Source organism: Rhea americana, unplaced genomic scaffold (genome assembly GCF_003343005.1).
Source record: "Rhea americana isolate MKP2758 unplaced genomic scaffold, rheAme1 scaffold_291, whole genome shotgun sequence".
NCBI classification, from domain to species: domain Eukaryota; kingdom Metazoa; phylum Chordata; class Aves; order Rheiformes; family Rheidae; genus Rhea; species Rhea americana.
The window spans coordinates 136,552-159,044 of NW_028186414.1; the positions used below are offsets into that span (position 1 = coordinate 136,552).

General features: G+C 38.7%; 1 protein-coding gene across 1 annotated transcript in view; it reads right to left on the reverse strand.

Moving 5' to 3' along the window:
- The window catches only part of DPY19L1 (dpy-19 like C-mannosyltransferase 1), a 51,177-nt gene extending 36,205 nt beyond the window's left edge, over nt 1-14,972 (reverse strand). Inside the window, exons 1-7 of the mRNA XM_085309131.1 lie at nt 14,465-14,972; nt 13,397-13,465; nt 8,998-9,022; nt 7,658-7,745; nt 6,897-7,034; nt 1,915-2,035; nt 171-264 (exon numbers count right to left, since the gene is read on the reverse strand). Of these exons, the coding sequence (XP_085165257.1) occupies nt 171-264; nt 1,915-2,035; nt 6,897-7,034; nt 7,658-7,745; nt 8,998-9,022; nt 13,397-13,465; nt 14,465-14,753 (824 nt within the window). The 5' untranslated portion in view covers nt 14,754-14,972. The remainder of the gene's footprint in view (nt 1-170; nt 265-1,914; nt 2,036-6,896; nt 7,035-7,657; nt 7,746-8,997; nt 9,023-13,396; nt 13,466-14,464) is intronic.
- Nucleotides 14,973-22,493: the final 7,521 nt, after the last annotated feature.

A 22,493-nucleotide genomic window follows, 5' to 3' on the forward strand; every position in this document is an offset into this window, starting at 1 on the left:
ACATCATATCAAAAGCTGATTAAGACCTGGATAGTATCTAGTTTTACGCATAATCCAGTGGTGTCAGTAAGATACTCACTTCACTGAAACTTTGCACAACTTTTTGTAGCATTTTACTATAAAAAGAGACAACTAGTACCAATTAAATAACTCAGTCACAAYTGTCTTACCTCAGGTATGTGCCATATATGAAGAACAGTGACATCATTAWTCCATTCAAAAGAAAAATCACAGCAACATAAAAGGAAGCAGGGTCCCCCAACCCTAACAAACAAACAAACAAACAGTTAAGACATATTGCCAAAATATATGAAAGTTTTACAAACCACAACCAATATAACTGCATAATAGGGCACAGAGCATAGTACTATAATATATCTACAGAAACAGAAAAGCAAAAAAGTTAAGTGTCACCAAGATTATAGGGGGGATTAAGATCAGAAGACTATACTCCTAAAAAAGGGGGTAGAGAGAGAAGATAGTACTTGAGCAGTCAGCATAAACAGAGAGGAAAGCATTAATAAAATTTAATAAAACAGCAATGTATTTAAAGGATAAGCATGACTAAGAACATTCTCCAAAGACCACATCTTGACTTTATCATGGAATTTTTTAAAAAGGGCTCATAGCTGATATACTTTCTACCCTCTTTGCAGGAGTAAAGCATCTTTATTTATACATCACTGTACCACAAAYGTTCTTCACTTTGTTTCATTAGGAGCCAAGAGTTCTTCCAATAATGCAAGGCTTTCAATTTATTTATTCACAAACAGTTCTACGTTCACAGGCCTATTATTCATCTCTTTCCCATTATTTTTTAAACCCTTCTAGCTCTAATCTTTACAGCTATACAGCATAAAAAGCCATATTCACTACAGGGAATCAAGCAAAACCTCACAGTTCAGTCTGCAGAAATGATTATTCATTATTGCTGAACATATAGGAGTACAGTTCTCTAAAGCAAGATGACAATACGCCCACCAAACATGGAAGCCTTAAAGTTCTTCCTCTGTCCCTCCTCCCAAACAAGAAAGATGTTACAATTTATTCACTATTATTGCTTCTGCAAAATTAGAGAACGTAAATGGTTCAAGTGCTAAGAAAGTTCTTATATCCTTTATGCAATGGAAAAATATTAACATGTCACCACTTGAATACATTTTAAGTGATAAAATGAAACAGCTTCACAAACTACCTTTTATCATTTAGCCACAACTGACTGTAAAACAACACAATGGTRTTTCTGGGTAAAGTACCTTTATAGTAAAACTTTCTTGACAAGTCAGTATCAGCACTATTTTGAGTATAGAAAAAAAACAAAAAAGTAGAAGCATTCAAGCTTTGTCATCAGAATCATGATATAAGGTTGAATTCTTAGTCTGAATATTAGGAAGATTCTCCCAGCAGAATCACTAAAAAGATACCCTTCAAAAGGGAGCCTTCTGCTTTCCCTTTCTCCCTCCACCAAAGTTCTGGTTTGGGAAGGAAATACAGAGGGTAAGAATTTGAAAAGTAAGATTCTGAAATGTATAGGAGATTCTACAGAATCTACACAAATTTAAAATATATTGAATGTATATTTAATATACCTTCAATTATATTTAGTGACACTTGCTCTCTATAGCAGTCCAGGACTATGAAGGCTCAGACTTCATCTGTGAAGATCAGAAGTGCCATACAGCAGTTCAACCTAGATAGGACGAGCTATCTAATAGGCAAAGCCCACATTTCCACCCTGACACTCTTAGAAGTATCTTTCGTGCTTCTCACAGATGTTGATAATCTGCCAGAAACACAGGCTTAGCAAAATTAAAGCARGTAGTGATAAGGACATAGGAAAATTTACTCCTTCTGAAATATGTAAAGCCACAATTACATGCTTCCAGGAAGAAACTAGACCAAAAGACAACTCACCCTCACAGCTTTCAACAGGGCTAAGCCCTGTCCCTCTGTTTACTGTCCAGCATGTCTTTGTTGGAACACCCAGGAAATCCATAACAGTAGTATATATGCGGTACCAGCTGGCAAGAACCACCTATGTGGAAAACAGGATTTGAAGTTTCTAAAAAGGAACTTTGAGATTAGGTAACATTTCATGGCAACCGGACCACATCCAAGGTTTTTTTCCAAGCTTAGAATTTATCTAAACTACTAAGTATTGTTGAACACAATTCACTAAAGGCACTCAACATGGATTAAGAGAGTAAAATTATGCCTGTTCTAGAACAGGAATCTTTTGAATCATCAAGCTGAAGTATTTGGAAAAAATCGTATATTTCAATATTCTATGGAAGGTTCCCCATTGAACCATTTTTGTATATTACAGGTTAAAATTCTAGATTTTGTTGACAGAGGACAGATAGCCTAATTAGATTAAAATCAACTGAAAAGTTCTTGATCTGGCAAGAATATTAATGGATCAAATCTTTAAGATTTCAACTCAGAAGAACTTTGAAAGGTTAAAGTTAAGTATATGTTAGAACTGGCTTCAGATGTAACATAAGACAGCACCTCCCTTTTCCATTCAAAGGCATTATGTGATTATAATAACAAACAAATCAAATCTCAACACTTGACACAAAAGACATCAGTATTATACATACAGAAAAATTAAGACCCACTTCATAGCAAAGGCACTTTATCAAGCTATTCTATTAGGACATAAAAGACTTKATAGACCTCATAAATGAGTAAGGTGCCCACCCTAGTTAAGCTGTTTTGAAAGCTATAACCCAGGGTTTCTCAGTCTGATAATGTATTTCACCACTGCAGCAACAGCTGTCCCAGCCCTGTCTCACAGAAAACACAGGTACAGGAAGACGATTCCTCCTCTTCTTTCCCCATATGATTAATAAAAGTCTTTATGTCACTTCTATCCTCAAGAAGGGCAAGAAGGAAATCCAGAAACTACAGGCCAGGCACCCTGATCTCCGAGAATGTGATGGAGCAAACCCTCCTGGAAACCATTTCCCAACACACTAAGGACAAAAGGAGTGATTGGGARAAGTTAGCACAGATTTACAAAGTGTAAATCATGCCCAACCAAYATGATAGCCTTCTGTGATAACCAGCTTGGTGGACAAGGGACAGCAGGGGATGTTGTTTATCTTGACTTTTAGAAAGGCTTTCAACCTGTGTCCTAAAACATCCTCATAGACAAGCTGATGAAACTGATTTTTAGGCAGTGAGGTGGACTGCAAATGGGCTGAACTGGCTTGGAAGGTTGTGACTGATGGCACAAAGTCCGGCTGCAAGCCGGTCACTAGTGGAGTGCCCTACGGGTCAATACTAGTGCCAATACTGTCTAACATTTTTATTATTAATCTGGATGATAGGGCAGAGTACACCTTCTGCAAATTTGCAGAATATATTAAAAAAAAAAAGAGTGAAAAGAGTGGCTGACGGTTGCGCCGCCATCCAAACAAACCTCAAGAGGCTGGAGAAGCAGGCCAACAGAAATCACACAAAGAGAAATGCAACACCCAGTACCTGAGAAGGAATAACCCTACGTATCAGTACAGACTGAGGGCTGACCAGCTGGAATGTAGCTTTGCATAAAAGGACCTAAGCATTTTGGTGGACAAGAAGTTAAACATGCACCAGCAATGCACACTTGCTGTAAAGAAAGGCAAGAGCATCCTGGGCTGCATTAAGGAAGACTGTCACCAGCAGGTTGGGAGAAGTGATCCTTCCCTTTATCCAGCACTGAGCAGACCACATCCAGACTGCTGTGCCCAGTTCTTGGCTCTCCAAGACAAGAATGACATGAATGGAATGAACAAGATGCAGCCATTCTTTTCAGTGTCACTCCGTGACAGGACAAGAGGCAGCGAGCACAAACTGAAATACAGGAAATTCCATTTACAAATAGGAAAAAAACTTTGTGTGTGCGTGTGTGTGTGTGTGTGCGTGAGTGGTCAAACACTGAAACAGGTTGTCCAGAGACTTGTAGTGTCTCCATCTCCTGCTCTAKTTCTCCCTGCTTTGAGCAGAGGGGTAGAACTAATTGATCTACAGAAGGTCCTTCCAACTTCAATCGTTCTGTGATTCTATGGTTTATTGATTCTTCAAACTAGAGATCCAACACTCAAAACTCTCTTCATCTATGGGTAAAAGTCAAACCTCATATTCTCAAAAAATAACTACATCTTTCTTCCTAGACCCAGACTCCCTACTTCAATACTACATACTACAAAATACACTGTCTTGAACTCCTGAAAGCTTCCTGAATATCTGTGCTGGGCATTTCTGATTATGCATGTGTGCATACATGAACCAGAAACAATGAAACAATGCTACATAAAAAAAATGCTACTTATCAGCCTCACCTTTTCATGCCACAAGTGCTAACATCTGCTGCAGACACTATCACACATGAATACTTTCTAGAAAAAAGCTTCATGCAAAGCAAAGAAATATTTTTGCTGAAAGCTACTTTACTTGAACAGTTAACATGGGAATAAAAAYTAAAATAAATTAATAGTACAAAAGACAATAGCTTTTTTGAAATTTCCACTGTCCCWTGTTGGCTAAGAAGCAACAAGTAAAAAACACAGAACAGACTATTTTGCAGATCCAGGAGATCCTCTGTAGGCCAGTCCTTTGCTGTGAAAGAATATTCAGAAAAGTCAATCCCTTTTACTAGTTGCGTTTGAGTAAGCACTGAAGACATATGGTATTTGGAATAGTCTTCAATCCAACTAAAATTTTCATCAGGATGGACACATACAGATATATCAACTGTTTTATAAAGGTGAACAGCCAAAYAGCAAACTGCTTATTAGCATGAAGTTAACAGATTCTCTCTCTCTCACTTTACATCAGCCACCACAAACAAAAACAGCAACACAACTAATGGAACAACCTGACTACGGAACAAGTACCTAGACAATCAAGATATTTTTGGCACTATAATACTGTATAAATAGAAAGAATGGCTTGTTCCTTCTAAAGATTTTTTTTCTTCTGTGTATTTTTAATTCACATAGACCACGTAGTCCACGACTGCTATGGACTGTGTYGTTTTGTTTTGTTTTACGTTTTTTGGGGTTTTAAGATTAGCACCAATTGTCCGTCTAGGACCTGTTCTATTTTTCTTAATGTGTTCTGCATCCTGTTTAATATCTGGATTTCAAGGGTATTTTTGATGCAATTAATTTCAAACTCCATTAAATTAACAAAAATTTTTATTCAAATTCAGTCTTAATGCTAGCATTGGGCTGAAAAGGCTGGAGAGTGCCTAAATATTAAATAGAAAATGAAAAAAWTTCATATAAAATATGACTGTATACTAGATATCAGAGGGAAATATTTCATTGCCAACAAAGCAAAGAAATCCACAAGCATCTTCCCAACACACAGCTCCATTGTAGTTACAGGAAAACAAAAGCACAAAAAATTTGGAGAATATATTTCAGATGGTATATTGTAACTATTGACAAAATTTTATAGATGCAGTTATGCAGAAACAATAGTGCTAAAGAAGTATCTTTTAAAAACTATTTACAGGAAGGCTAGAAATCAAGCAGYATATGGCTAAAAGGAATAGAGGAGAATATTTGTTTGCTTTGTGTGCCCACACAGGTACAGAAATAATGAATCAATTTATAYATTATCACAAAGTTCTACGAGCCACTAAGATGCTTGAGAACTCTGAATGGACAGACAAGCCTACGCTTTCTGTGCATTAATCTACTTAATGTTCTTACAGAATGTCAGCCATTGTATGGTTGCTCTTGTTTTGATTTCATCATCCTGTTTATTCAGGCATCTTTAATTTTGCTACTAATAATTCAGTTAGAGCAAGTTCATTTGATCAGGTATTTCTGATTTTTGCAAGTCAGACTGGAGTTGAAGTCAATACACTTCCTTTTTTTCGCTGAAGAAAATATATTATTCAAATAAGGTTACATTTCTAAAATTGAGCTCCAATCTCTCCTGCCTACAAAAAAACAAGAAGAGAGTAATAAAGAAGCAGCAGTCTATAGCATTTAGTTGTTCCAGAGCACGGAAATAAGAAGCAAATGAAACTACTATATGCAAGTTGTGTAATATGCATGCAGAGAACTCTTTAAAYATGTAGTTTTTGGAAGCAGCTCTGCTCCATCAAAGCAACGAAAYGAGCATAAATGCTAGTAACTAGCAATTACAGACATTATCATTCTGTGATTCCTCAAAAACTACGTTATTGTTGACACAGAGTTACACCAAAGTAGATTAACCAAAGGAGATTCCCCTTTTCAAAATGCTTGAGACATAGGGGCAAAAGTGTGTGCATCACCACATCTCACATCCATAAGAGGAAAAAAAACAAATGTTTCTGTACTAGGACRCAAGCTCTCTTTCAGAGTTAGAAACAGAATAAAAATCAATTTAATCAGGAAACAAGTCTAACATCAAATAAATACAAAACAGTAATAGCTTGTCTTTGAAAGAGAAATTTCTTCTTGAATATTCAAAGTAAACAATAACCATTCATGGATTTTAGGGCAAGTGAATWGTCATGATTCATTAGTTCACTGTCATACACAAAATGCAAGTCAAAATATCCTCTCAGTATCTGCACTATTACAGACATTTGATACTTTATGTGTCATATTTCCCAAAAGGCACAATGTCARCAACTTACCTGCTTCCAGTGAAAAGAACAAAAAAAGACAGACAGGGAAGTACAGAATTAGACTGCAACTTTAGGTCTTGAATTATTAAGAAGTAGAGAGCATTCATATTTTTTGGGGCATACCTGAAGTCTCAGAACGGTAACTATCCATAGCAGTTGATCAGTGTGTGAAGCAATAAAGCCATATTTTCCAGAATAACATCTCTTACAAACTTACAATCAGACTTAAATAAACCAAAGATTTCTCACAAGGTATACTTTTCAAAACATGGCTTACCTCTGGGTAAAGATTGAACCTCTGTAAAGTGTTAATCACCAAAGGATATTCAGTTAGTCTGTCATTCATAATTGCCCATACTCCATTCCAAAACGATGGTGCCTCAATAATAGTCTTGAAGTAGGAATAATAAAGACCCTACAGGAGTGCAGAATTATTATTTAGGGTTAAAGAGGTCATTTCTGCTTCATGAACTGACATAYAGGGGCTTCATTTTTAAATGCAATTTTGTATGATAACAAAATAGGACAATATTATTCAAGATTACTATGCAGTTTTCCAAATACGTTCTACTAGTACTGCTGAAACAGGCATGATGGGCTTGTCTCGTAAGTGCATCTTAAAATCTCTCATTTTGGCAGGTAATGTGCACTAGCATAATATTGCACAATCCTCAAAATAAACAAAAGTTGCAAAAGACRTATACATACGCAAAATTTATTAATGCAAAAGTGATTTTTAAAAAACAGCTGCATAACATGGCTGTAATTGAAAGTATGTTACAGAGTATTTGTAATTTTGTATTTTAGGTCCTCTAGAATCATATTTTTAAATTATAAGCAACTTATTTAAAGAGATACATTCACATGAACTACAAGACACACAAATGCTCTCTAGGTAAAAGTGTAATGAATGTTAGTTGTGAAATAYCAATACATTAATTATATATAAATTATTATGAAATTCTGGGAAGTCCACGACCACAAGATTATGGACAGAAGTTTTCTAATCACTGAATTTTTGTTAAAAGATAATCTAACCATTTCGGTGCGAAAAGCCATTTCTCTTTCTAGCGTTGACAGGTGAGAAAAATGACGGTCATTTTCAAAAAGAGTTGTTATGTGACACCTGTTAAAGAAAAAAAGAGCCTAATAATTAAAAATGAATAAAGAGTTTTAGAACCTGTACTACGTCATATATACGAAGAAATATTCTGCAAATGTTTCACTGCAGAYCTAAAGTCTGCTTATGGACCGATATTTTAGTTTACTCAAATATTGTAAGAACATTCTCTGCTATTCAACTATCTCAACTGGAAAAAAAAATGAAACCATAGATCAACTATTAAATCCTATTATATAATTAATTATAAAATGTTTTGATGCATTTTAATGTAAGTGAAGTAACTTAACAATCAAAATTTTAATGCTACTAAAACTAACAARTCTATACTATATGAAAAATTTGAATGAAAACAAGGACAAATGAAAAGGACAGGTTAACAACCGGTGGAAATACTAGAGTGAACATGTATGTACTGCATTTTTTTCCTTAAAAGTCTTTCCTGACTTGTATTATAGTGCAGCTATCTGCAACTATATGTGCTTACCATCCAAATTTAGATAAAGATGCAGCTATGAGAAAATAAAAAGCCAGAAAAAATGCAAGTTTTGCCTTCTTAATTACTYGCAAATTCTGAGTTTTACCTCTGGAAAGTATGGAAAAAAGAAACAGAACAGTGCACATACCTCTGCTTTTGGGTAAGAATTTGCAAGAAGCAGACTACAATTGTTAGTTCTTTTTCAGATAGAAAACAAAAACAGACTAGCAGAATCTGCTACTTTTTATCCACGTAAACATAGCTGGGAAGCCATTCCATTCCAAGTCTTTACTACAAAAACAGAGAGTAGGATTGGAATGGAAGCTGAAACACAAGAATTATGCTGATGAAAAGCAGCTGAAAGGACACTGTTCTGCACATAAAATATTTGCCAKTTTTCTCTAACAAGATAGAAGGCAATATAATGTTAAATTAAGAAATTAAAGCAGAATGCAAATAATCAGAATGTAGGCGAAAGCTGAAAGGATTTAATCTGGACCCTCAAAAATCAGCTCAAGGTAAAAGGTCTGCTAGCAGAAATGCACCTGAACTCACATAGCTTTTCCACCTGGAAAGGAAGCTTCACTCTTGGCTGAATAGGCTTAGGAAACCTTTGTAAATCAGCTTCAAAAGAACAGAATTATTGATCTTAGATGACAATTTGGTTTTGAGGGGATCTGAAGATAAATAATCCCCACAGCCTGTCTAGGTGAAAGTCAGAATTACATTTTTATTATTTTAAAATATCATATCACTCTTAAGCAATAMATATGATCTTACCAATGCAGGACTCCTGCAAAAGCAGCTGTAAAGAAAACAGAAAGTGCCAAGTTACTTAAATATTTAAATCAYAGAACGTGAAATCATGTTTTTTAAAGCAATTACAGTACTTCAGAGACTGAAAAGACTGATACATGGGCTTAGTGCACAGAAAGTACTTGGTCTCCAAAAGAGCAAAGATACAGAAACATCTAAAATACCTTTTTTGGCCAACTCTCAGATCATCTGAAGTTATGCTGACAGCATTAAGCTATAGGTGATGGTCTCACCTGTACCCTGCATCACTCAAATAGATTGTGATGGATCTAACCAATGTATTTCAAGTATCAAGAAAAAAGACTGAGTCATAAGCAATTATGTTATACAGAGCATATTTTTAMTATGCCAACACAAATCTAATTGAGACTATTATCTAATTCCTAAAAAATGGTGGAACTACTCATAGCAACACACTATTTGTCCATTCTGATACTATTTGTACTGTTGTCACTGATCACAGTGGTACAGAATAAGTGAGGTAATTTGAAGAGGGAACAGAAATGACAGATGATGATAAAGGTGTGTCTAGGTCTCTGACTTCTTGAGCATGACAAGACCCAGAGAACAGGAGCCACTCCATTTTGCTTAGGCAGCATTTAAACGGTATCCAGAGCTCRCACTCTGGATGCAAACCTAGCATAAGTGAGGGATCAAGGAAAGCATCAAAGATAAAGGGATCATGATGTTCCCCCTAGACTGCAGGAACCTTGGTTGCTCTCTAGACACACAGTGATTCTCTGCCACAGGAAAGGCAGGTGGACTGGCTACTTTCAGTCCAAGAAAGCGTATGTGGTTAGTGAAGGGCCATATTCGTTGCAGAGGCTATAATGAGTAGAGAGAAAGGTGAGAGGACAACAGCCCCTCCTGCTCGTGCCCACCTAGAACCACAGAGGTGCTGCGCATCATGTCCCTCTCCATGGTGCTGATCTTCACAAGCCTTCACCAGCACACAGGCCCACGGGCATGGCACCAGTCTGTATGCCACAGGAGGGGTCAAGTCGTGTGCACATCCACTTATTACAAGAAAACACTTGCATACTGATRCAAGAGATAGAGGGCGTATGTTAGTAATATGTGTGTGTTACATGTGTATGGTGGTCTGCTTCTGACAAGCAGCAGGAACAAAAGAAAGAAAACATCTTTGCAAGAAGACTAAAATTATGTTGAAAGAAGAATGGACTAACTTTACACTTATTTCCCAGCTATACATTCCCCCAAAATATGTATCTCTGAGACAGAGGCAGAAACTGTTGCTGCTGCCACAGGTGGTAGTACCTGTTATCCTTGTCATGCCGCTGCCAATGCCACAAACTACATTTACGAATTTCAATTTTTAATACTCAAGTTTTATATAAAAGATACGTGAACTGAACCACTGGGATGATAAACAAAAAAGTTTCATAAGGGGAAATAAGTAAGTCTAGACTRCCTGCCTATACAATTAAAAGAAAAACATTTAAAGTTACCTATTTCATAGAGTAATTGAGTTTATACAACACCACTTTGAAAATTTCTTAGAAGTTTTCAGCTCCACTCTGGTCACTRAAGCAGTTTCTCAAATAGAGACCCAAATTTCAGTTAAAGAATGAATTCTACAACCTTATACTGAAAATTTTACATTTTTACATATACTTTCTAGAAAAAAAGATCACTGAGGATTGCTCAGTATACCTCACATTTAAAGTTTCAGCGAGCTGCAGTTGTTTTACCTTAAGGACAGTTACATCAATTCTCACAGACAAGCTGCAAATACTTCTCTCGCTATAGCAAATATGATGTATGGAATTCCAGGGAAGCACATTAGCTAAATCAGCAATGTAATAATCCATACTCTGAAACAAGTTTGTATACTAAGTAACTGTGTGGACAGAAACAGAACAGTTCATTCTTTTTCTTAACTATTACTTACTGAATCTTACATTCACAGACGAAAAGAACAATAATGTATTATTTTATTTCTCAGTATAATTTTTAAGATTATCTTCCAAATAAGATTAGATACATAAATAAATTATTCACACACATACACATACACACACACATCTCAACTCCAAAAAAAAATCAAATTCAAGACATTACATGTTACGAAAGTATATATAGTAAGGACATGATGTACTTTAACAACTAGTACCGTTCACGATCCTAAATTCAGGAGGTATCAAATCAAAACACACAGTACCTTTATGTTGTAATTAAATTATATATTTAAATTACAATTCAGATTCAAAAGTGACATTTATTTCATAAAGAAAATAATTTATTTAAATCTTATTTTTCCCTTCTGCAAATGTTTTATTTAAAGTCAGTGAATTAAGTATAAATACCTTCAATCAGTTATTTGGAAGAATTTCATATACACTTTTATTCAACTTCACAATATCACTCTTTATTGTAAGAATATAAAGAAAACCCTTTTATAATCACAGAGCAATTCATGTAATTACTTAAAGAGACAACGTGCACCATTCATAGACTCATACTACAAGCACAGATCTACAATCAACTTTAACAGGCTGTATCCAGACTCATAGCGAGCTAGTTTCTGAAGAAAAACATGTRGAATAGCTCTCTTAAATCACCGTTCTCTGTCTCCTTCCTTTAATATTCTTACTGGGAGAAGGAAGGGAGAAAGTGGGAAGGAAAGAAACACTATAGAGTCCTGACGCTACGTAGATTCATACAATCACTATGTATTTAATTTGCAAATGGTATTTTCTCATCCAACAGAAGCTCGCAATTAAGTTCTCACAAATTAGGATTGCTAAGTAAAATCTGGTCTTCGATTTTTCAGATTTTCCATTTCACCTGTCTTCTGTTCTAAGAAAGGCAATGTGAATAGCAGGCAAGAAGTGTTCTAGTWTTGGAAATTAAATACCAGAAAGAGAAACCATTCTTAAAAAGATGCAACATACAGAAATTATTGATAAAGAGAACAAATGCTGAGATAYTGTAATGCAACACTACGTGAAACTTGCTAGAAATTGGTTAATACTTTGCAAGCCTTACGCAGGACTACAGTAGGACTGGTAACAACGAGGAAAGTGTAAGGATTGACWATTTTTGCAGCTTACTCAAAATATTCATTGTGAGATTCCGGTAAGGACGTCTTCAAGAACTAGGCCTCAATTCAATGGTTGTAAGAAAACATCAGAATAGGTCAAAGTTTTGTATAAGAACGTTCTTAAAAATCCTGTAACTTCATTGTAGTGCCTAAACTGGAGTTAGTTTCTAAAAAGGGAAAAAAAAAAAAAMCACCAACTCTATAATAAGATTTACTCCAGCTGTGGGAGCCTCTGTATTTTGAAAGTCTGGACTTGAAAGCTTAAACAGAACAACAAAACAAAAATGCAACCATTGCTAAAAGTTACCAAACCCACTATTTATACTATATACTATTTGCAATAGCTTTACTACTAAAAATTGTAAATCACTCCCTGAAGCATTCAACTGGTTTATTGAKTTTTCACATCCAAATGTAAACTCCAGAAATTGTAAGATTGTCTGCCTAATCTGCTCTCAAATTTCAATCATATTCAATTCAATTTTTCAATTTTTGACCATTTGGTCTTTTCTGACTATGTTCTTGTGTCATTAAAATAACTACTAGTCTAAGAGATGCAGTATAAACAGAGGTAAACAAAGCAATTCATGAACAGTTTATTTTTTGAGTAGTTTGCAAGCTAAGAATTATTTCCCTGCTACAACTTYGCAATGTAATTCAAACTAAAAAAATTCCCTTTGGCAACATGAACTCCTGGAAGTGTCATTAATACTACCAGCATATTTGGAATACCCTGACAGTGTTTTCACATAATAACTTTAAGAGYGTATCTAATCATGAATCTGCTAAATATGCTATTATTTAACATTTGTTAGCTTTAGGAACATGTTTTGTATTTACTTTTGCAAAAGTTACAGATGCTTGTTCCAATACTGCAGCCATTAGTAATTTTATTATTTACTCCCAAATATTCCCAGGGATAATGACATTTGAATTTACATCCCTCTTACAGTTATATCCTCTTCCATCAATAATCTTTACAAAACAAGTTGTTGTGACTACATTACTGAATAACAGTCACTATTCAATGTCTTTTCTAGAAGTTAATGACTGACTAGAAGAGATCCATAGATCTCATCTAGACATTTATTTTCCTACAAATGTCCTGGCACAACATCAACTCCTGTAATAACAGCATTAAAAAAATTAATAAGTAGGAAGTTATTTCCCTTCTCTTTACAATATGGGCTACATTCTTTTTAAAATTATATTTCCAAGTATATTTTGATACAGGTTATGAGTTCAGACCAAGAAAGGTGAAAAGAACAGGTTTTTCCCCAACACATCCCTTCTACTTACCCGAAATAAGCGTGAGCCATATCTTGCTATCAGCTTTTAATATGGAGGCCTTTTTGTCTTCAACAAACACTGTTAAAAGAAAACATTTTTTTAGGCATCYGTTAAGAACAGCCTCTCTAAAAGAAAATCTGTTCAAACTCTGCAGCATTAGTTTTCTGTAAAAATGTTGACTTGGATTCAAAGCTATGGAAAAAAACTTCATACAGCAGTTGGTAATTACACATACAAGCTTTAAACAACACAGATAGACTGTTAAGGTGACTACACACACAATCAGCCTTTATTATTTCCGAAACATCTTTTACACAATAACCTGACAAAAGAAAACGTGTATATAAACATAATATGGATATATTAATTCAAACAAAGTAAGACTTTCTTAAGAATAAACAACTCTCCATCAAAGCAGAGTCAAGAAACAGGCAAATAACACCAACAGAGTCAGCAGAGCTAGTCAATATTAGACTGTCCTATGACGACTTAGGGCACGGTATTCTTTTTCTCCCCAGAAGGGGACAAAAATGATAAAAAGCAATCTTCCTTCCCCTTGTCCCTAGTTCTCGCTGATACCTGCGAGGGTCCTGCCAGCCTCTTTTATCCCCTCCAGTTGTAACAGGTTAGAGGACAAGCACGGGGAGAGCAGCCAAGAGCAGCCAGATGCTGCCCCATGCCGCGCACACAGGACCCTCGTGCCACCCCTCTGGGGGGGAGGGGGTGCTGTGAAGGGGAAAGGGGTGCCCGCTTCATTACGGAGGTGCTTCTTTCCACCCCGCCTCGCCCCAGGGGAAGGACGTCCCGAGGTTCCCGTTTCCAAGGCGGTAGTTAAAAGCTGCCCCGTGCGATTGGGACTTTCGCGGCTTGCCTGCGCCGAGCAATGCTACATACACCCGTGTCCACAGAGAAACACCCGGAAAGAGGGGAGGGAGGCGAGATCAAGCCCCATCCCACTTCCCCCGGGGGGAAGGGCTGACCCCCCAGCCCAGCCCCAGGCGAACCGGCGCAGCGGGGCCGGGGAAGGGGGTCGATCCGGGGTCGGGGGCGAGCTCCCGGCCCTCACCCGCACCTCACCTCGGAGCCAGTCTCTGCAGAAGCACAGGAGCCCCAGGGGCCCGCGGCCCAGCGCGCCCCGCGCCCCCTCAGCCGCCGGCCCCTCCTTGCAAGGTCCCTGGGGGTCGCCCCGGGCTCCCCGCCGGCCGCCGCCGCCTCCCTTCCGCATGGCGCCGGCCCCCTGCCTGCCAGGCGAGTGCGGCGGGTGCCCGCGGCCGCTCCTGGGGCTAGCGCCCGGCGACTGGTGCTGCTGGTGCCCGGGCTTGAGCGGCGGCGACTCTTTGTTCCTGCCTCGGGTCTGGACGGCCATCTCCGCATAGTCCCCGCCGCGGCCGGGGTGCCGCGCAGGAGGGGCGGGGAGGGGAGGGGAGCGGGGGGAAGGGGGCGGTCCTCAGCGCGGAGCTCCCCCCACTCCCCAGGCAGGGCCTAGAGGCGGCGAAGGGGCTGGCGGGCCGCTAGCGAACGGGCGTCGGGGGCGGCGGGTCACTACTCTGACGGGCTGCGCCGCTGCCGCCGCCGCCTGCTCCGCCCGACTGGCCACGTGGGGGAGGGGGCGGCGCGCACGCCGCGGCCCCGCCCTCGCCGCTCCCCGCCGGGGCGGGTAACGGCTCCCTCCCCTGCCCCCTGCCCCCCCCGCCCTTCCCGCCCCGCGCGCTCACGGACGCGGCGCCTCGGAGCCCAACGGCCGCGCGGAGCCGTTATCCCTTCCCCGCCCACTGCGCCGCAGCGCGGGCTGCTCGGTTCTCTCCCGCTCTGGCTCCCGCCACACGCGCGGCCCTGCGTGGGCGGGAGGGCCGGGCCACACGGCTGCGAGCTCCCGCCCGCCGGAGGCGCTTGGCAGGGCCCGCTCTCAAAACAAAGCTGTTTCTCCTCCCCTTCGCCTCCCCCCTTCAGGGACAGCCTCGATTTTTCCACTTTCGCTTGTGCTGGTGTTTCTTTCCTTTCGCTCATGTCACGTCCTGTGGTGCTACTGCGTGCTGCCTTTTTCTTGTCCATTCTTACACCATTTAGGTTTGTAAGCATAATCCGAGTTAACAAAATGCTCCCCAAAGAGAAGGGAGATCGCAGAGCGCTCGCCTCCCCACAYACCATTCCCATCAGTGAAGTCTTTTAACTGCCAGAACGTGATTTGCTGTGTGTTGCCTTGTCCCAGTGGCCTCCTGTTCACAGAAAATGTGACCTCCTCTTCATTTTGGGGTTCACCTGTGCTTTAGCATTATGATTTGTTAAAACTAACTAAAACACTCTGGTTAATGCCTGTGCACAGCCCTGAGATCTTGCCAGGGCCTCCTCCACCGAGGGGGTAAGAGTGCCCCAGGTAAATTGTGTACCTGTTTTCTGAGGATGCCCATGAACGCACAAGAGCAGTGCTCTCGACCAGTGGTCCGCCTGCGCCTTGCAGGCTGTGAACCGCACTGTCAGAGCGGGTCAGCGAGCATGGCAGAGCACATCTCGCTTCCTGACTTGCTTGTCTAGCATCCCGATTCCTTCGTTTTCCGGGACATGCCAGGGGAGGAACAGTACTGCTCAGCACATTGTATAATTGGTTATAATGCCCTGAAAATATTTATATTTCCCCATAATACCCATTTAGATTCTATATAACAGCGACCTCTGAAACCTGAAATTTTATTTCATGACTTTCTAAAGCAGTCATCTTCAATAAGTCATGGTAGCTATTACTGTAGCTCCTACACTAACAAATAGAATTACTATTTCACTGATGATGTAAATACAATATTAACTGTCCGACAAGACTGAGCTAAAATAGAACAATCTTTCTTCCTCCTACCTGTGTTTTTCTGGTCAACACAACTGTGTTCAGGCAGTGACTGATCTGATAATGACACATCAATTTAATTACCATTTTTGGATAATGGTGATTAAATATAAAAGAGTATTACCACTGTATTTACTATAATCTSTACAAACTATCCCCATCACTGTTCTCTCTCTGACCCCTTATTTTTTCTCCTGCAAGTTCTTTCTCAACCATACATATTCCTTGCTTCCCAGATGTCCATTATTTCTGTCTTAAGTGTTTCTCTTGACCCTGCTCCTTTTTCTTTTCTCTGTATTCATGTTTCTGCTCCTGAGTTTTCCACATGCTTGGCATCATTTTTCCATTCAGCTCTCTGCTTATGTTTTTCTGGCATTTCCATTCTGAAATAAAAGCCACTTGGCTGCTTCTAAAATGTTTACAGCTTCAGTTTTTCCTTTTTTTTCTCCTTTTCCTATTTTTTAATGAATTCTATCCTGCTTGAAAGAAAGGTTTCAGCATTATGCARCAAATATTATGCTATCATATTATTTCAAAAAGATGTTTAATATAGTCAGATCGTTAGGACAGGAGGGTAATTTGGTCCAGGTTCAGCTACCAAGGTTATGAATATATGAGAAAAGAATGGCCTTTGTATCTTTGTGGTAGTAGGAATGTTGTTACTGCAATAACAGTGAAAGTATTTATTACCACAATAATAGACATAAACTGATACAGCTTAATAAAACAAACAAGTCTAGGGGATTGACAGAGGGCTTGTGTATCCACAGATACTTGTAGCTCTACATTCTTTAGCTTGCTGAGGGAAAATCATTGCTTTACCCTCAATTTTTCTTCAGAATAAAAATCAAATGACATATGTCCTGTGTTACATTTGTCTAAAAATGAGCAGTGCAAATCTTTGGGGAAGAAATACCTTTCATTTGCTCAGTTTATATAATTGTATAAAACAGCCAGTCTCYTGGGCACACAAGTTCTTCTTCAGAAGTGAATTACCTGCAACAGATTAACATTACATTTATCTGCATTTATTATATACTAGATATATCTACAAGTATAAAAGGAACGCTATTTTAATGTTTGAAGACCTCATACAATTTTTCTATCTGTTTTCCAAGTGGCTAAACCAGAAGAAGTTTTATAATCTACTGTTCTTCGTATCTGATGCTTATCATGAAGCTTTGTCATAAATTTAGTAACTAACCAAGTCTGTTGTTGCTGGCTGTGTTTTGAAGTGTGCAGTCTACAGATATTTAAGGAGTTCTGCATTTAACTGGCATAGAAAAAGAGTAATACGATATGTTCTACTGAGTTTTAACTCTTGAAACCTACTTTCAAATTTTGTCAAAATCAATATAGTTATGAAACACTTAGGAACTAGGAGAATTGGCATTATTACGGTTCACATCGTTGCCCTGGGATGGCTAGACTATTAAGATTAACTGGGCCTAGTCAAGCCTGTGGCGAATTGATTACCTTCAGACTCTTTTCTTTTAGTAGTATAACTCTTTAGATAATTTATTTCAGAAGATACCACCCATAGTGCGTAATAACAAAGGCACTTACTACTTAACTAAACAACTCAGATGGATTAGAAAACTGTACTTTGTGATAAGAACATAAAGATAGAACTTAAAATCGTTAAATGTAAAGGTGTTCAGCAACTATGAATTGTGATAGAAAACCATTAACACTACCTTGAAAGTGCTACAGTAAAGCAGTATATCTCTAAAAATAAAATGAGACTTTCTTCAGTCTAAAAAATGTAAGTAGTTCCAACAATGTTTCMTATGGAATAGATCATCGCTAAACCTGCAGATCACAGACAAAGGAGTGACCCCAGTAAGSCAACATACACCTTTCTATTAAGAACAAAATAAAAAAAAGAGGAAATGTGATAACTCTGAAAGTAAATTTGATTTCTCTCAGTTCTTGATGGTACTAAAAGACATGGTAGGCATGGCAAGAGAGACAATATGTTAATCAGCTTCTGCTAACTTCTTTTGCAAAGGACAGCAAAATGCATGAGACATCACTCACAGGACAAAGCACATCCTAGACCACAATATTCATGTTTCTGCTAAGTCCCCCTTATTTCTCTGGCAACAGATTTTCTGTCAATGACCATTTGACTGTCTCTTCATATTTCAAAGTCACTCTTCCAGCTTTCAACAGCCTCAGGCTACTGAGCTGGATGGTATTTTTGACACACTTTCAATGGAGGTCATTCATAGTCTGTACGTGTCAGGCCCTGCCAGTAAAAAATACATTGCCTTTACAATTCCTATCTTTTCTCTGGCAGTATTTACCCCGATGTACTTCCTCACCACCAAACAGTGCAGCGCTTACTCTCTTTTCCTCCACTCATTCTCATCTTCTGTAGTGTTTCTTGCTACGAGCTATCTCACTTTATGTTGTAGTTTATTACCAATACTAACACCTTCCTTATCCCAAAGTAGTTTGAATGAGACTGCCTGTGGAGAATTCYGTTTTTCTTATCTATAATATTTTTTCTACTGCTCTGCTTTGTCCCAGTTGTGTTGCCTCTGAGTGTATGCTGGAGATTTTGTAACTAGGGAACAGTTAATCTGCCATTGGCAAGWACCACATCGCTCTGCCTCTTTGAAGCATGTTTCGATCCTCCACACTTCCCCATATTCTTCAAGAGACCATTAATAATAGCAGGATTGCATTGTAGCAGTCGTTAGGGAACTTCAGCTTCCCTTCCTTTCCCTTATTTAACCCAAGGTTAACATGCAGTAAAGGCATAATCTGCAAGGTATGTCAGGTTGGTAGACAAATGTGTGGATGCTGCTTGGTTAGCCGTGCTCAAGCTAGCATTAAACTGGATTTTGAGTACTGACAGCAATATAGCTACAGCAATATGGAGCTCAGAGCCCCAGGTGAATACCCAGGCAATTAGAGCTTTTTGAGCTCCATACCATATGGCCATGTCTGACTTAAATAATTATTATTCCTGCTTGAACTTCAGTCACAGGGCAGACAGGTTCTTACCTAGAGAAAGTACTTTGTGAGGACAGAAATAGTTGGGAGCTCTTCTTGTGAGACTAGGCTGAATAGAAATGCAGTTGTCTAAGGAATCTCTCAAGGCAGATGTGAAGAAGCAGGATTGCTCTAGGACTTTGCAAGTGATGGAACCTTCCAGGAGAAACAGCAAATGTAATGAGAATAATGTGTATCTTGTTCTATTTAACAACTCTGTGGAGCCTTCTCTTTTTGCACGATATGAATATCTCCCCTTCAGTTAACTCTCTTAAATGTGTTACTTGTATCTTGAATAGAGAAAAATGGACTCCTAGCGAGTTAGTAATACAGCAATCTGATTGCTGCTGACACATCTCTGTTCACAACCATCTTYTCTCACTTTTAGAATTGCAGTTGCATTTTTAACTATACAACTGCAGCATCTATGTATATGTGGCTAACCTCTCATACAAGCGAAAGCTTGTTTCTACTAGAAATTAATGGGAACAATTTACTCAGCTTTCCCGTCCTGGCAACAAAAATATTTTTTTTAGAATGAAAGGTCCTGAAGGCTCYTCTTTCTTTGACACAGAAATTACCTCCTTCCTTTCCAGAAAAAAGATTGTGAGTCTTAAATTGCCTGCTGCTAGAATAGCGCTGGAGAGCATTAGTGACTCAGAAAAGCCCAATTATCTTCCACCGACCTTTTCTGTTTTCTTGGTTTTCAGGTTCCAATACCATCATTTTCATACTACCTTAAATACTTGCCTGCAGCTCTGGAAAAAAAAAAAGTTAAAAGACCATGAATTATTATGAATATCAAGAAAAAATTATAAACTACATCGTGAACCTCTTAGATCTAAGATAGCTCCAGTTACCCTTCCTTCCTTGCTGCAGATGGAACAATCACAGCAGCACAGCCTTCCACTTGCCATGTTCAGTAGCTGATTTGGGATATTTGCTAGTGCCTCTTTTTGTAACATGGAATGTGATAGTTTCTTCTCACTGGAGTCTGTAATGTTTCTGTAATTCCTCACCATTCTGAGGACTTTCAACTCTACTGAACGATATAATCTTACAGATTTCAAAATGAACTCTTGCAGTATGCCACACATTCTCACTGCGCACATTTGGTCACAGCAAGTAGTCATACTGATTTGGCATGGATGCCATGGTTCATAGCCACAGCAACTGCATCTAATTATGCTTGCATTTATTGTAGAGCAAGTTATCTGAAGACCCCAAAACTCACGGTTATAGAAAGAAGGGTTTGAGCCAGCTTATCCTAACCTGATTTACCACCCACCAGGGTTTTGCTTCATTTTTTGTGGGGTCAGTGTTTATTTGGTAGCTCTTTAAGTGGCTGCTGCCAGAAGATGTATCAGAAAAGAGGAAGAAGCCTGCAAGGACAAGCAGGAGCTAAGTGACAGTGGCAGAATAGGATCATATGAAGATGGACTGAGCAAATACTGTTTTTCATGGCAGATACACTCTGTGCAAGAATGAGAACATCAGCACCATTTCTGGTGGAAATACAGGAAGGCCATCAATGGACTTAGGACAGTAATATGAGAAAAGCAATGATCTGGAGGTGTGCACAAAATAGCTTTTCAGTGAACAACTGGCAAAGCAGTCAGATATGAGAAACAGTATTGCTCTTGAAATACATTGCTATTGCCATATAGAAGTCATTAAACTTACACTGCTGGAGATTTACTGGCAAATCGACTTTAGCAAGAGAGAGAGAAGCTTGTGAACCCCTGTGAAATACTTACGAACAGAAAAACTGGCAGGGTCCAAGCTCATCTATTGAGATGTTAGAAAGTTAATTTATTGTTTACCTTTTGCCCGCCCTGATATTCATGATTCATTTATGTTAATGAAGGCAGAGAAGAGGCAGACTCAGTACCTGCAGATAGTGACAGACAGAATGAAGGCAAGATGATTTTGTACATCAAATGTGTACCCCATAAATGTAGACAAAGCTATCACTTGGGAATTTTATTTGCTTCCTATACATGCCTGAACAAAGGTGAATTCATTGTTAGGAACTGAATCACTGACACAGTCATTTTTAGGTCTGCATGTCATTTCATTTCTTGGCAAGTCTAGTCTTGATGCCAGAAACCTTATCTGGAAAAAAAAATGTTGGTGAGATGACAAGCCCTTTAATTTCACACCCCCACACAACTAAAAATTATCACAAAATATATTTGAAAATCACATACAGAGTCCTTGCTGGTAACTAACAGCAGCAGTTTAATCTGTTTTCCTCATCTCCTTCCTCACCTTTTTCATTTTTTGATGATCTGTGTCAAATCATGGTCCTGACTATTTGTATGGCTTCATTATGTGTTCTGAGACCTTTCAGATAGCAGGACCCAAAAACCAGGCTTTAATGACTGTGTGCCAAAATATTTGTTTCACCATGTTAACTTGATAGAATTCTTCCTTTCAAATTTCCRTGGTCATTCACAGACATCTTGGCATTACACTACCTATCAGTTTGTTTCTCTTGTCACTCTACCACCACTKTCGTTTCTTGAACTATCACCAGATAGGTGGTGCTTCCTTTCAGCTGGAATAAGGCTTTTGTCTGTGTCCTGTCAGCTATGTTATGACAAATAGGTGGAACTAATTCCTAGTTTTGAAGTGTATTTTTGAGGTCATAGTGCCCTCTACTGTCAAAGGCATCCTCTTTACTTTTGCATCATCTTGACAGAAAACAAAATGCAGATGATGTTTAATGTGTACTAACTGAAAAGAGCAATATATTTTTTCCCCAGAATTAACACATTCATTTTTGTTTCAACATATACTTTGATCTGGCTTAGTGGACCAACTCTTGGCTGTTTGACTAGATGGAAAACAAACTGACCAGGGCATATTCATTTGCTGCTGGCTATAAGGTTATTTTGTCAGAGTTGCTGTTAATTTAAATTAAGCCAATAATCTATGCATAGTTTAAATCACACCTGACTTGTAGATTAATTCCATATAATTAAATGCTATGATATACATTCAAAGTAAGAAGAACCAGGCTTGTTTGTAAAGTACAAATTTTAAGTATGTCTGCCAGAAATTTGTGTTGCTCCTGGTGATCATTCTAACTCTGTAGATAAGGACCACTTATTACATACTGAGACTTTTTTAATAAAATCCTCTCCTGTCTGTGTAAGCCTTCACCTTTTCTCTAATGCATGATAGGATAYTCTAGATATCCTATCTATTCTAGGACCCCCTAGTGTAGGAGATGATCTCTGAAGAAGCTTTCTTGCTTTATTC